Raw genomic sequence first — 15,296 nt, 5'->3', positions numbered from 1 at the left:
GGAACTCGGTCCCGGATCTAGGAATCTGTTGGAGACCCTGAGAATCGTGCCTCTTCCCCGGCTGGAGCCAGGAGACGGCTGGCTAGCCCATCTTAGGCGGTCCAACAACTATCCGAGGATGTGAAAGGACACAGAGACCTCGAGAGCCGCCCTGGGCCGCCTCGGAGAACCTGGCACTGGTTTCTAAACCCGGGCCCAGACTCTCCCTCACCGACCGGTTCATTCATTGCCTACGAGATAGCTCTGCAGGCCGGGGCTGGAGGGGTGCTAGGAGGCCCCTCCCCGGGCTCTGCAGCCAGGAGCATCCAGGAAAACTACAGTCCCGGTTTGATGTCGCTGGCTCCGGTTTTGGCATCCTCCTCGCTCTCCTTCCTGAGAGCTCTTAGCATCTCTCCCGCTGGCAGGGCTCCTTAGCAAGGACCACATTTACTCGGAACAAAATGCATTCACTTGCTCTGAGCCACAAGCTAGCAATTTCCTCAAACGGGTTGTAGCGCCTCCTGATTTATTGATGTAGATAAATTATTGATGGGGGATGCTCATTAGGGGGAAGGGGGCACAGCAGGAAGGCAGCGAGGCTCTGGGAAGGGAGAGCCGCGTAGACCTGAAAGAGCTGAGACTGTGCTCGTCCACTTTTGCTTTGGGGAATCATTTCCAACCAACGCTTCCATCCCCTGGAATTTTTCTCTGCTTGCCTCGTGCCTGGGTCCAGGGCTGCTTAGTCCAGTAAGTGAGAGCGCTGGGCCTGGGAAGGCAAGTTCAGAAGCCTGGATCGACTCTCATCTCTGACTGTACCCGAATGACGTCAAACAGTTTGCTTAGCCTCCCTTCCTAGGTCTGGGTCTTCCTCTGTAAAATGGGGAGATCGGATGATCGGCCTCCGAGGTCCCTCCTAGCCCTAGTTCTCTGCTCCCAGTACCCCACGGCCTCAGAGCCCACATGCACCAGGGGCCTTTCTCATCAGTCATACCTGAGAAGTAGAAGTTGCCGGGGGGGAGGTGGGGGGGAGGTTCCAGGTGTCACAAGCTCCAAGTTCTAGACCCTGCTCTGCCAGTGACCGATGGTGTGAGCTTGAGCAGGTCACTTCCTACTCTCTAGACTTCGTTCTTTTCATCCAACCTTTCCAGCTTTAAATGGCTGCAATTCCATATGCCTCAGGGGGAGTCTGTCCCCAGAACCCTGCAAGGGACAGTGGTAAGGGAACCAGGCAGAAACTCTAATATTGGATGTCTCAGGGTCTTCCCACTTGTGGGGGGAAAAAATTCTCAAAGGCTTGGAGTATGTAAACAGCAATTTCTTTGCATACGGAGAGAGTATTTTTTCATAATGATAGCCTCTTATCTCAGGATTACATTCAGGCTGACAAAGCACATTTCTCCTGACTGCCCTGCAAAAGGGGTCAGGTACACGGTACTATTATCCCATTTCTCAGATGCAGATATGAGAGGATTGGGCTAGATTAATTCAGAGTTCCCTTCCAGCTCTGACACCCTGTGCTCTAAGCTCCCTTTCAGCTTTCACATTCTGTATTCTTTGTTCAAAGATCCCTGCCAGCTCCGGCATTCTATATCCTAGCAGTCAATAAATAAGCATTGATGAAGCCCCTCTGCATGCCAGGCACCGTGCCTAGGGACCAGAGATGCAGCTACAAAGGATGAAACAGTGACCACTCTCAGGGAGATGGCCTGCGTTCCTAGCAGTGGCGCCCCCATTGACGGCACCCTGGTGCAGGCGCCGTTCTCCTATCTGAGCCTCCTGCCTTGCTCATCTGACTGCTCAGTGGCCTCTTCCTTTCTGATTGGCCTCTGCAGCCGGCGATTTGTGCTTCCTCCCCCATCACCACCACCGTCACCAGGCAAAAGTTCAGAATTACCCTTGGCGAAATAATGAGCTTCTCACGTTGGAATCATATTTTTATTCTCAAAGGCAAGGATCGTATCCGCCCAGAGAAAAACAAATTAAAATAAATCTACTTTGCCAACAACCTCTCAGGAGCAGAAGTAAATAATTCACCTTGATCATATCCCCTTCGTGCCCAAGGACTCCTTCAGTTTGACTGTAAAACAAACCTTAAACTAGTGAGGACAGGGTTACAAATATTCTAAGTGCAGGATAGAACGAGCCCTACCCATAGGCAGCAAGGTAGTACGGTGGAAGACCTGAGTTCAAATCCAGCCCCAGGTACTTACTAGCTGTGTAAGCCCAGGCTAGGTCCTTAACCTCTCCTTTTTTTTTTTCCTTTCCGGTTTTTCCTTATTATAAGGAAGGTTATTCCTTATAATAATTCCTTATAATGGAAATAATAACAGCATCTGCCTTACAAGGTTGTTGTGAGGATCAAATAGGAAAATATTTGCAAAAGCAACTTAGCACGGTGCCTGGCACATCGCATGAATCCTGGTTCTTCCTGATCCCTAAACCTGTTAGCCTCAACATCCTCATCTGTGAAATGGAGATAATAGCACCATGCACCCATTACCTTCACCAGGTAATCAGGAGAAATGTGTTTTCTAATTGTTTTTTCCCTTCCCTCCTCTGTCCCAGAACTCAGGTCATCTGAGTTGGACCAATATTGCCTTTGCCACACATTTCCCAGTGTGACTTCAGGGAAGTCACTGTCCCCTCTTCCAGTCTCCAGTCCCCACCCCCCCCCCCTTTACAACTAATGAGCCTTTCCAGCTTTAATGCCTGCAATTCCTTATGCCTTGGAGGGAGACTGACCATCCTGCAAGGGGCAGTCATAAGGGGACCAGGCAGAAATTCTAATATTGGATGTCTCCGTGTAGACATCGCCCCACTTGTGGGGAAAAAAATTCTCAAAAGCCATAGCCTGGCAGTATGTAGGCTGCACTATCTTTGCATATGGAGAGGCATTTTTTCTTAATGATAGTATTACATTCAGGTTGACAAAGCACGATTCTTCTGACTGCCCTGTGAAGGTGTGGGGTACATGGCACTACTGTCCCCATTTCACAGATGAGGATATTAGAGCTGATAGGGTTAGGGACCAGGCTCATAGGGATCAGCCATAGAACCAGGATTCAGACCCAGGTCTCTGCTGACTCTGTTTCCACGGTTCTTTATTCTCCTCTGCTGACTCTTGTCTCTGGGTGGTGATAAGCTCTTTGAGCTCTTCTTTCTGTGGCCCTCCACTACCCCAACACCGTGTTCTGCACATAGGAGGGCCTCCTTCCATTCTTGAGTGGGTGCAAATTGGCCAAAATCAGGATTAGCTATCCTTGAGCCCGAGAAGGATTGAGCACACAGCCCGCATCCTCACTCCCATTCTGACCAGACTCCCTCTCGCCTTCTCCTCCGGGGTAATAAGTGCCTTTGCAGAACTGAGCCTCTCGGACCCAGAAGCAGCCGTGCACGTTCATCCCCAACAGCTTGACTTGTGTGGCAGATTCCCCTCCCTCCCCTGGGAGTTCACCTGCCTGCACCCTCATACGAGCGTCATCCCTCACCGCCCACATTACACTGGCTGCTGTTGTCCAAGTCTCATCAATCTGGACCTTTCCCTAATTGCCAAAGAGGCCCTAGGCTGGCACCTTGCAGACAGCTAACGATCCTGGCGATAATGAGCCTCAGAGTCAGTGGGTAAACCTGTCTGTAACCCGGGAAACATCCCTCGCTGCTATGCAAAATGAGGCGAGGGCTGGGGTAGGGCGGGCATGGCTGTCTCGGAAAGCAGGGAAAATGTAAGGCAAGGTCCCCTTTCCTCTAACACAGAGGATCTTGGGATCCCAAATGGAGGATTCAAAGGTAACCTCTGCAGTCATCTAGTTCAATTTTACAGATGAGGAAACTGAGGCCCCAAAGGGGATGTGACTTGCTGACATCATGGCAGCCAATTAAATCAAAGAAACCCACCCCGAAAAAAGGAACCCAAGAAATTGAGTGTGTCTTTATGGAGACCTGCCTCACCTTAGAGAGACACGTTTCTGAAAATTCCTGGGAAAAACAATATTTTTTTACAATAAGAGTCTAGCTTACATTTTATGGCATTTTAGTTTACTCAGATTTCCTTCCAAGACTCAGTATCCTCATCTGTAAAGTCAGGATAATAACATATTCTGTAGTTCCCAGGGTCAATGGGGGCATCCAGCTCCCCTCTTGTAGTATATCATACACGTGTTATTATCTCCTTCTTACAGATGAGGAAATAAGGTGAGAGAGATAAAGCCATGGAGACACAAGGTGGCAGAATGGGACTCAGTCCCCATCCCAATGAGTTTATTATACTCCAGATTCATCTTGTTGCCCTTGCTTTGTTTGGTAATTCAATAGAGATGGCAAATGGCACAGGGGCTGGCCCTGTGGTAAGCATTCACTTGTCTTCAACTTAATATGCAATTCACAGGATTTAGAGGTGGAAGAGAATTTAGAGATCATCTAGGTCAAACCCCTCATTTCACAGATGAGAAAACTAAGTCTAGGAGGAGGCAGGACTTGGCTTATATCACAGGGATTGTAAAGAAGAGAGCCAAGATTCCAGTCCAGATTGATCAAATGAATGATAGTGATCTCCATTATCTTCCTCCTTTTCCCTCTACCTTTATTTCACCTGAGATTCTAGCCTTCCTTTAAAGACCAGCTCTAACACCACCTCCCACTTTCTGAATCCTTAAATGACACTCCCTCCCTCCCCACCACCCCAAACCAATCTCATTCCCTCTCTCTCCCCCTCCTTCACTGTTCCTCTCTCCTTCCCTCTCCATCTCTTCCCATCCCATCATCTCCCTCTTTGACTCTATCTCTCCCTCCTTCCTTCTGTCTCTTCCCCCTCCTTCCTTCTCCCTCTATCACTTCTCTCTTTCTCACTCGCCTTCTCCCTCTTTCCCTCCTTCTCTCTCTTCTTCTCCCTCCCTACCTCTTTGTCTGTCTCTCTGTCTCTCTCTCGCTCTCTCTATCTCTCTCTGTCTGTCTCTGTCTCTCTCCCTCTCTCCCTTTATGTCAGTTTATAGCAGCAATCTTCCCCTTTCCACTATAGAAGCCACCATGTGCCCAAAATAGTATGGCTCCCATTTCTAGCCATGGCATCACTTCGTATAATTGTTTTCCCAAATCTCTCTCTTCTTTCTGTTGCTCAGTTGTGTCAGCCAAGTTCTGAGCTTTTCAGTCGCTCTGTGGGGGCCTCCTGACAGCCATGGTAGGAGAAGCCACTGTCAATACAGTGAGGCATTACTAGGGCTTCCTGATTATCATTTGGACTGAATGGGAATTGATCCACCAGTTGTTGAAACAGCAGCTTATCTTTCCCTCCAGCCCTTCATTCCTAAGCAGCTGAACCCTCCAGTGGAGCCTGAAGCCATTTTTCCATCATGCCTTTGGGAAGCCTTTGGGTTTTATGTCACATTTCTCACATCAAGAGAGAAGAAAAATCCCTTTTCTAGAATTCTGAGGCTAAAGGGGTCACCTTTCCATCCCCCTGCCTCCAAAGTGGCCATGGCCAATTACCCTATGATTTTATAGAACTTGAGAACAGGAGCATCTCCCGCCTCCTAAGATAACCCCTTCCATTCTTCCCATCCCAGGTCTCCCATCGGTCTCATTTACTTATCTCCTGCTTCTGAAAATGAAAAGGTTGAGTTGAGATCACCAGATTACAGTGGGATAGGACTTTAGAAGTCCTCTAGTTCAACTCTGTCATTTTACAGATAAGGAAACTGAGGCCCATAGTATTAAATGTCTGGCCCAAGGTCACATCACTAGTGTCTGAGGCAGGATTCAAAATTATGTCTGCCTAACCCCAAGTCCAGCCCTCTTGGGTTCAAGAAACTGGAAGAGAAAAAGCTTGATAGGGAAGGAGGAAGGAAACAAGCATTTATCAAATATCTACTATGTACCAAATACTGTGCTAAGAGTATATGTATATATATACATATATATATACATATTTATAAAATATAAGTATATATTTCATCCTTACCTGTGAGGTAGGTACTATTTTTATCATCCTCTTTTTATAGGTGAAAAAACTGAGGTAGACAGAGGCTAAGTGGCTTGTCCATAGTAGATTAAGTGTCCAAGGCTGGATTAAAATCCAGGTCTTCCTGGCTCCCAGCATTCTATCACTGTGCCACTAGACTGCTGTAGGGAAAAATGTGATAACTGCCTTCTGGTTTCTGAAGGGCTGTCAAGTGGAAGAGGGATTAGACGTGTTCTGCTTGGCCCCAGAGAACAGAATCAGTAGCTGAGAGTGGAATTTATAAAGGAAGATTTCATTCCAGCCTAAAGACATATTTCTAAACCATCGGAGCCATCCTAGAGTGGAATGGGTTGGTTTAGTGGGTGGTGAGTTCCCCATCATTGGAGAGCCTCAGATGAAAGCTGTGGTTGCTCTTTGCACTGTTGTGAGAGAATTCCTGTTGGGGTACACCCTGGGCTAGATTGCCTCTGGAGGTTGCTTCTACCTCTCCAAATGTGGCCCGAGAATCCCTTGCCTCCCCATGGCCCAGAGTCTCCATCATTTGGAGGGCCCTTGCAAATGTTTTCTCTCCCCCTTTTGTCTTGCCTTCAGGATTACCTCACGGATCTGATCACCAATGACAGCGTGAGCTTCTTTCGGACCTCCAAGAAGATGTATCCACACAGGCCGGTCCTGATGGTCATCAGCCATGCTGCTCCCCATGGCCCCGAGGACTCCGCTCCCCAGTACTCACAGCTCTTCCCCAACGCCTCCCAGCACATGTAAGGTCAAGCTCCCCTTGAGCCAGAGGAGGGTTGAAGGGCCTAATCCTCCTTCCCCAAGCCAGCCTGGGTTTTGTTTTTGTGTGCTTAGGTTGTTGTTGTTATTGTTGTTTTTTCAGAAAGCCTGAAATGTACATTTGCCTGACTGATTGAGAGTTGCAAGGACAGGACAATTTGGAGATGGCATGAATATTCAGGGAGTTTAATTTTCATTAAAATCAAAATGTATTTCCCCCTTCTGTAATTGCTTTTAGATGAAGCTCAGAGTGCTGCTGAGCTGATAAGTGTTCTGTGTTAACCTCCTGATCCCCTGGTCTTTGGGGAGGAGCTGGGAGCTGCACTAGATAGGATGGAGGGAGAGAAATTGGCCCCCAGTGCGGTAGTTGTCGCTGCTCAGCCTTGGATCCTGTCCCACTGCCTTTCTCCTAGACCCGCCAGCCAGACTCCCACCTCCCTCCCTAATGTGGACTCAGTAGCCAAATCAGAGTCCAAACTTAGCCTGGTTTCTAGATAATCATGACATCAACTCCCATTTCTATAACACTGAAAAGGTGGTGAGAAGGTTGAATCTAGGACAACCCTATGAGCTGGAAAGTATATCCCCATGTCACTGACAAGAAAACCAGGACTTAGGGACAATGACTTGGCTCAGGGTCCTTAAGTGTCCATATCAGGATTCGAACTTGGGCCTCCTGACTCAAAGCCAGGCATTCTTTCTCTACCACCACCACCCCCATCTGGGCTGTGCCATCTGTGCCGTAAGGAGCCAAGAAACTGTGTGTTCATGCCGTGGCTTCTCTGCTGCTGCTTTAAAGAGGGCGCTGCTCTCACCCCAAAGCAGCCAGGTATTTCATGTTTAAAATGTTTGACATCTCCTGCTCATTTATTTCCCCTTTGAAATGAAAATTACAGAAATTCAAAATGAGCAGCGCCTGATATTACTTACACGTACAATCAACCTTCGCCTTATTAGGAGTGTATCTGGAAGGCGCTCTTATCTCTAAGGTATAATCATCAGCAAACAAAAAAAGTCCTACAGCTGGGCCATTTGAGGATGACAGCGAGGTGGGGAGGAGGGAGTGGGAAGAACCTGACTGCCAGCATCTTCTTTAACGTCCATCAAGCCTGCCTGCTGCAGCCCCAGCATCTTGGCTTGGTTCAGGATTCTGACAGTGACTGGTGTTTGGGGTCTCCTTCTCCAAGGCTGAAATTAAGCACTGGCTAGATGCAGAGCACTGTGCTGAATATCGGATGCTAGATGGGGAGAAAATGGAAGAAGATACAGATCATTGTTCTATAGCTACGGCTAGAATCCGGCCCCCTAATTTTATAGATGAGGACTCCAAAAGAAGGGGTGTGGGGGCAGCTGAGTAGCTCAGTGGTTTGAGAGCCAGGCCTAGAGACGGGAGGTCCTAGGTTAAAATCTGGCCTCAGACACTTCTCAGCTGTGTGACCCTGGGCAAGTCACTTGACCCCCATTGCCTACCCTTACCACTCTTTGTAAGGGTTTTACAAAAAAAAAAGAAGAAGAAGAAGGGGAATCATTTATTGAGTACTTTTTTTACAAAAAAAAAAAAAAAAAAGAAGGGGAATCATTTATTGAGTACTTGCTATGTACCAGGCATAACTAGGCATAGAGCTTTGCAGATATTAGCACATTTGATCCTCACAACAGTCCTGGTAGGTACGTGCAATTATCCCTATTTTGCAATTGTGGAAACTGAGGCAGACAAAAGGGAAGTGACTTGCCCAGGGTCACATAGTTAGCAAGTGCCTGAGCTCAGATTTAACTCAAATCTGTCTGACTCCAGGTTCCATCTACTGTACCAGCTGGCTGCCTCTGAGGAGGATCAAAGATAGTGACTTTCCCATTATCACACAGAGAGTCAAAGCCAAGATTTGAACTCAGGATGGTCTTCTTGACTCCAAAGCCTATGTTCTTCCTAATGGACTACACTGCTGACATCTAGGTCTCAGCCTTTAAGAGGATTATAGTCTAGAGGGGAATCTCTCCCTCCAATACACATGCACACATGTACAAATGGAATAGAATAAGGAAGATCCAAACAGAGACCCTCAAGAGTTCAGGGAAGAAGGAGATTATGTCCAGCTGAGAGAATAAGGAAAGGCTCTATGAGGAAAGTAGATTTAGAGAAGAGCCTTGAAGGAAGAGCTGAATTTCAGCAGGTTGGGGTAGATGGGAGAAAAGGGTCATTACAAGCATAGGAAATGGTCCTAACAGAGGCAGGACGGCATGTGTTTAGGGATTGTCAACTACTACATTTTGGCTGAAGGCTCAAATCTGTGAAGAGAATCACATTGGATCTGTTTGGGATGGTAGGGTAGGCTTACATCATAAATGGCTTTGAAACCCAGGCTAAGGAATTTGGACTTTATTTGGGAAGCAATGGGGAGCCATGGAATGGTGATGGACAGAAGAGGATACAAGCTCTACAATAGAAAGATGAGTCTAGAAGTGCAGGGTAGATTGGAACGAGGGAGAAAACCGAGGCTAGAAACACTCTTACTCCAGGCAAGGGCTAGTGAGGGTTGGGAATAGGGGGGAATCGGTAGGACTAAAATGAAAATAGAGATATGAAGAGATAGTGATGTGGCAAAATCAACAGACGATGGCCCTCCTTGTCACATACCACAGTTTATTCACCTGCTCATGTTTCCCTTTGAAACGTGCCTGGAATAGAGAAGTAATATTATGTAATGGAATGCACACTTGATTTGGAGACAGGATCTGGGTTCAGATTCTGGTTCTACCCATTCGCTGTATGATATTTAGCAAGTCATTGATCTCACTGGGATTCAATTTTCTCATCTGCAACATAAAAGGTGGGACTTAACGGTCTCTGAAGTCCCTTCCAACTCTAACCTCTGTTATTCTGGGTGAGTCATTAGCCCACCATTCCTCACACATAGACACCCTTTTTTTAGGGGCCAAGCTCTAAGACTGGCCCCAGAGCCTAAGGGACTCCTCAGGAGACATTGTTGACAAAGGCCTCGTCATGCTCTGGCTGCTTGGGAGATGTGCTCTTTGTGGTGATGGGCCTCCCTGTGCTCTCTGCTCACATACCTGCCAGGGGCCTTTATCAGCTTCCACCAAGAGAGACTTGGAGATCAGTGCTCCAAAACCTCAGTGAAAATTATAATAATGGTGTTAAAAATAGGTGGCATTTATGTGATGTTTTTAAAGTATACAAAGCACCTTATAGATATTATCTGGTTCAGCCTTCACAACAACCCTGTGAGGTAAATAGGATTATTCTCCCTATTTTTCAGTTGGGGAAACTGAGGCAGAGGGCATTGCAGCAACTTGCACAGGATCACATAGCAAGTGGCTAAGACAGGATTTGAATTCAGTTCTTCTTGACCCCCAAGTACAGCATTCTATTCACTTCACCACCTGGCTGCCACAACTGTACCCCAAAATCCACACTGAGGGTGCCTTGCTTAAACTCAGGAAGTTGGCCAGGCAATGAATTCCTTGTTCTCTATTCAGAAGACCCTTGCTTTGAAGGTCCCTCTAGCTTCAAGACCAAGCCTCTCTTTCAAATCATTGTCCTACACATCTCAAAAGGAACCCATTCTGTTTCCATGACTCCCAGGCTCAGAGATGGGAGCACACAGCCAGCTTGGAGCCACCTTCATCTTCTCCCTCCAGTTCCTAATCAGACAACACTGCTAATGATATGGGTAGTGATTGCTCAAAAATGGCAGCCATAAGGGCACTAAATGGCTCAGTGGATTGAGAGCCAGGCCTAGAGATGGGGGAGGTTTGGACCTCAAACACTCCCTAGCTGTGTGACGTGAGCAAATCACTTAACCCCGACTGCCTAGCCCTTACTGTTCTTGTGCCTTGGAACCAATATATAGTATGGAAGGTAAAGGTTTGAAAAAATGGCATCCAGGAGAGGGGGGAGGGAGGGAGAAGAGAGGAGAGGAGAAACAGAGACAGAGACAGAGACAGAGAACACTACTAAAGCCACAGGGTATGACTTTCCCTTTCCTCCAACCTTCATTTTAGGAAATTTCACTGGGTGCAGGGAGGGCTGGGTTTGCTCAAGATTCCTGCCCCTGGAAGTCCTTTCTATCTTGGATTGTTCAATAAAACGACAAATCTGATGGGCATGAGAGGGCAGTGTTTCCAGTGATCAAAGAGAACCCGTGGGCTAAGGTTGGATTTAGCGGTAGGAGTCTTCAGTCCACCAAGGAGTCACAAAGCAAAGTCCAGAAGGAGTCTGCCTGGAATTGTGATTCATCGTAGGCATTACATAGCAACAGTTTCCATAACCATCAGTGTGTTCAGAGCTGTAATGTCATTATTCCAGCCACAAGAACGTTCTGATATTCAAGAGGCTATTAAGGTATTGGAGAAGAAAAAAAGGCATTTTATTTCTCCGAACAACGCCTCGCCCCCTCCTCCTCTTCTCCCAGCTTCCCTTGGCCTCCCATGTCTGCCCGGAGCCCGCCTTGAAAAACCTTCCCCCTCCAGCCTACTGAAATCCAATCGCTATTTTCTTATTGACTGAGCATGCCTGTAGGAGCCAGAGAAGGTGGCAGGACCAGGGCGTCCTCAAGTTGTAGGGTTTCTGCAGGGGAAGCTTTTCTTCCATGGATCAGAGAAAAAATGTAGCATGGTGGAAGGCGCCCAGAAGTGGATTCAGGAGACCAGAGGTCAAGTCTCAGCTTTTATTAACTATGGACTCTAAATGAGTCATTGTTTCCCATCTGATCCTTAGTTTCCTCACCTGTAAAATGAAGAAACTGGAAGTAGAGAAAGCCTATTTTTTGATGCAGGATTTTGCCTAGGGATGACCTAGCATCCAGGGTCTGAGGGGCTGAGCGGAAATAACAGTTTCTGGATTCATAGGACCTAGCTTCAGATCTACTTCACATGTGTGACCTTGAGAAAGACACCTAATGTCCCTGAGCCTCAGTTTCCTTATCTGTAAAATAAGGAGGCTAGACTGGCCTCTGAAATCCTTTCCTGCTCTAGAAATGATGATGATGATGATTTAAAAATTTCTATCACATTTTAAAGTACTTTTTCATCATAACAACCATGTGGCAAACAGGTTTTCCATTTGGTCATTTTTCAGTTTTGTACAATGATTTGTGACCCCATTTGGAGTTTTCTTGGCAAAGATATCGGACTGGTTTGCCATTTCTTTCTCTAGTTCATTTTACAGATGAAGAAACTGAGGCAAACAGGGTTAAGTAACTTGTCCAAGGTCACACAGCTGAGACTACATTTGAATTCAGGTCTTTCTGATTTTAGGCTTACACTCTATCCACTTTTACCCAAAGAGTCTGAGCTGGGCAGAGCCTCCAGCCAATTTCCAGCTTTCTTTTCACTCTGCCAAATGGACTGACTCTAAGACCTGCACTCTCGGGCTCCATGATATTCCAGGTTCTAGAACCTGGAAAAGAAAGCTTTGGAGGGAGAGTGGAGGGAAGGAAGGAAGCAAGCATTTTTAAGATCCTACTATCTTGGGCAGCTGGGTAGCTCAGTGGATTGAGAGCCAGGCCTAGAGACAGGAGGTCCTAGGTTCAAATCTGGCCTCAGCCACTTCCCAGCTGTGTGACCCTGGGCAAGTCACTTGACCCCCATTGCCTACCCTTACCACTCTTCTGCCTTGGAGCCAATACACAGTATTGACTCCAAGACGGAAGGTAAGGGTTTAAAAAAAATGGAAAAAAAAAAAAAAGATCCTACTATCTCCAAACAATTTTAGTGGAATTTAGTGGATTCTTAGACCTGTGGGATATGAAAGCCAGTAGCCTTTCCTGTGGTTAGCAGAGATTTCCTCAGGCATTAGAGGGAGATGAACAGGAGCTCAAAAGCTATCAGGGAAGGCTTTATGGAAGCGGTGGCATTTAAGGTAGCCTTTGAAGACAGGTAGGTGGTACAGTGTAAATAGATCCCTGGATGTGGACTTAGGAACACCTGAGTTCAAATCTAACCTTACTATGTGACTCTAGGAAGGGCCCACAGCCTCAGATTTCTCATTAGTAAAATAGGAGTCATAGAACCCATCTCCCAGGGTTGTTGTGAGGTTCAAATGAAATAGTATTTGTAATGAGCTTATGTAAATGCTAGATTATGTTGTTGTTATTATTATTATTATTATTATTATTATTATTATTATTATTATTATTGAAAATTAGGGGGGCATCTGGGTGGCTCAGTGGATTGAGAGCCAGGCCTAGAGATGGGAGGTCCTGGGTTCAAATCTGATCTCAGACATTTCCTAGCTGTGTGACCCTGGACAAGTCACTTCATCCCCATGGCCTAGTCCTTACTGCTCTTCTGCCTTGGAACCAATACATAGTATTGATTCTAAGATGAGAGGTAAGGGTTTAAAATAAAATTTAAATTAAAAAAAAAACTAGATTGGATTTCTATCTATCCGTGGTTGCTGATAGAAATTACAGGAGTTCCATTGTAAGATCGTGCCTTCGGGAGATCCCCAGGATCGAGGCGATCCAGGATGGATCGGAGGGGAAGAGAATCCACCAACAACGTGTGCATCCATTTATTAGATACCCACCGTGTCCTTAGCATGACAGGAAATGGAGAAACAAATAGCCCAGGGTCCCAGGCTGTAGCAGGAGGGCTTACTCACTGCGCCTTGATCGATCCTCCAACATGTACACCAATACCTAGAATACAGAAGGATTTGGAAGTGATTAAGGGAAGTGTAAACAAGGCTCTGTGCTCCAGTTCAGATCTGCATGGCCTGGCCCCTGGGGTGAGCCTACGAGCTCCCCAAATAGGCTGAAACAAAATCGAGATAATAGCCTGTGTCTGTAGTACGTGAGGAAGCCCGAGAGCCCTTTCCTCGCAGCGGCCTTCGAAGGCGGTAGCTCAGGGGGAGGATCTCCCATTTTTCAGGCAGGGAAACTGAGGCTTAGAAGAAGGGGGGAAGGGTCACATAATTAAGCAGTTCCCCAGACTGAAGCTTCGACAGAGGCCTCCTAGTGCTGAGCCTTCTTTTTTGCCCCTTATGCGGGCATTTCTGGATGCTCTTGGGGCGGCCGACGGGCCGGCACTCACTCTCCCTTGGTCCCCTCTGACCCTCAGCATTCTGGGCCACTCAGGCTGCCACACGTGTCCATAGGGACAGCAAACTCAGGTGGTTCGGCTTGGGTTTTTTTTAGACCAAAGTTAGCTAAGTCCAGGTTCCAAGGCGAGAGAGCAGCACTGAGGGTTAAGTGACTTGCCCAGCACACCCAGCTAGGACGTGTCTGAGGTCAGATGTGAGCCCAGGACCTCCCGTCTCTAGGCCTGGCTCTCTTATCCACCGAGCCACCCGCCCAGTTTCTTCATCTGTAAAATGACGGGGTCTCCAGGCCCTCCCAGCTCTACAGCCTCCGAGTTCTCTTCCAACTCTACCGTCCAGGACTCTGACATTCATCATAAGCACGAATTTAGGCCTGCTCTTTAGGCTTTTCTTCCAACCCTCTTATTTTACAAATGGGGAAACCGAGTCCTTGGACAGTTAAGGGGCTGGTCATCCATGTAACCAGCACTCGGGTCATAAGAGGAAGACCTGAGACTAGAGCCCAGCTTCCCCTGCCTGCCTCCCCTTTTCCAAGGTCTCCTTCACCTCTGACGCTCCATGTCCAAAGGGTCTTTCCAGCTCTGACGGGACACAGCTCCAGGAGGTTTGTTTTGGGCAACTAGTCCATCACCCTGGCCTCTGTTTGTCCTCCCCAGCACTCCCAGCTACAACTACGCGCCGAACCCCGACAAGCACTGGATCATGCGGTACACGGGCCCGATGAAGCCCATCCACATGGAATTCACCAACATGCTGCAGAGGAAGCGCCTGCAGACCCTCATGTCTGTGGATGACTCCATGGAGACGGTAAGTGGGCCCTGCCACCCCTACCACCCTTCACCCGTGCCCCCTCCCCACATGGATGCCCTTCTCTTGGAGTCCCCTTGCCTGCCCTCTCTTGGGATGAGCCCAACTCTGCGCAGGGCCAAGCTAAACAGCTCTGCCATTTGCCATCTTCCCGAGCCCCGGGCCTGGGGCGTTGCTGGCTAGGGAAAAAAAGGAAACAGAATGTAGGACGAATAAGAATAATAATAAACCCACCTCCAGGAGGCACAGCCCAACACCCACTGCCGTCCTATCCAAGGAGGGACAGCACACTTGACAAGGTGGTTATTGTTCTTGTTCAGTCGCATCTGACTCTTTGTGGTGCCATTTGGGGTGTTCTTGGCAGAGATCCTAGACTGCTTTGCCATTTCCTTCTCCAGCTCATTTTACAGATGAGGAAACTGAAGCAAACAAGGTTAAGTGACTTGTTCAGAGTCACACAGCGAGTAAATAAATATCTTGCGTCTGAACGCAGGTTTTCCTGATGCTAGGACTGGTGCCCTGTCGACAGAGCCACCTGGCTTAGATTCCACGTGAGAGAAGAAAAGCCCACGGGGACAGAAGCCCAGACGGCCTTATTCATGGAGTCCAGCACAGCTTCTGAGTTACCTGAACACTGTTTTAATTTAATAACCAGCCAGGCCAAGTTTGGAGAATTCAGCCCGTGACCATTTGAACAAGAGTATTTCTCGAGGCCTGTAG

The 15,296-nt window shown here is 47.6% G+C and overlaps 1 protein-coding gene across 1 annotated transcript in view; it reads left to right on the top strand.

Annotated features, from left to right (window-relative positions):
* The window catches only part of SULF2 (sulfatase 2), a 129,878-nt gene that overhangs the window by 81,751 nt on the left and 32,831 nt on the right, over positions 1–15,296 (top strand). Inside the window, exons 5-7 of the mRNA XM_044659623.1 lie at positions 6,524–6,693; positions 14,426–14,576; positions 15,086–15,254. Of these exons, the coding sequence (XP_044515558.1) occupies positions 6,524–6,693; positions 14,426–14,576; positions 15,086–15,254 (490 nt within the window). The remainder of the gene's footprint in view (positions 1–6,523; positions 6,694–14,425; positions 14,577–15,085; positions 15,255–15,296) is intronic.

Source organism: Gracilinanus agilis, chromosome 2 (assembly GCF_016433145.1).
Source record: "Gracilinanus agilis isolate LMUSP501 chromosome 2, AgileGrace, whole genome shotgun sequence".
NCBI lineage: Eukaryota > Metazoa > Chordata > Mammalia > Didelphimorphia > Didelphidae > Gracilinanus > Gracilinanus agilis.
Note: the sequence above shows the minus strand (reverse complement) of the source record. Positions and strands in the feature narration are given on the sequence as shown.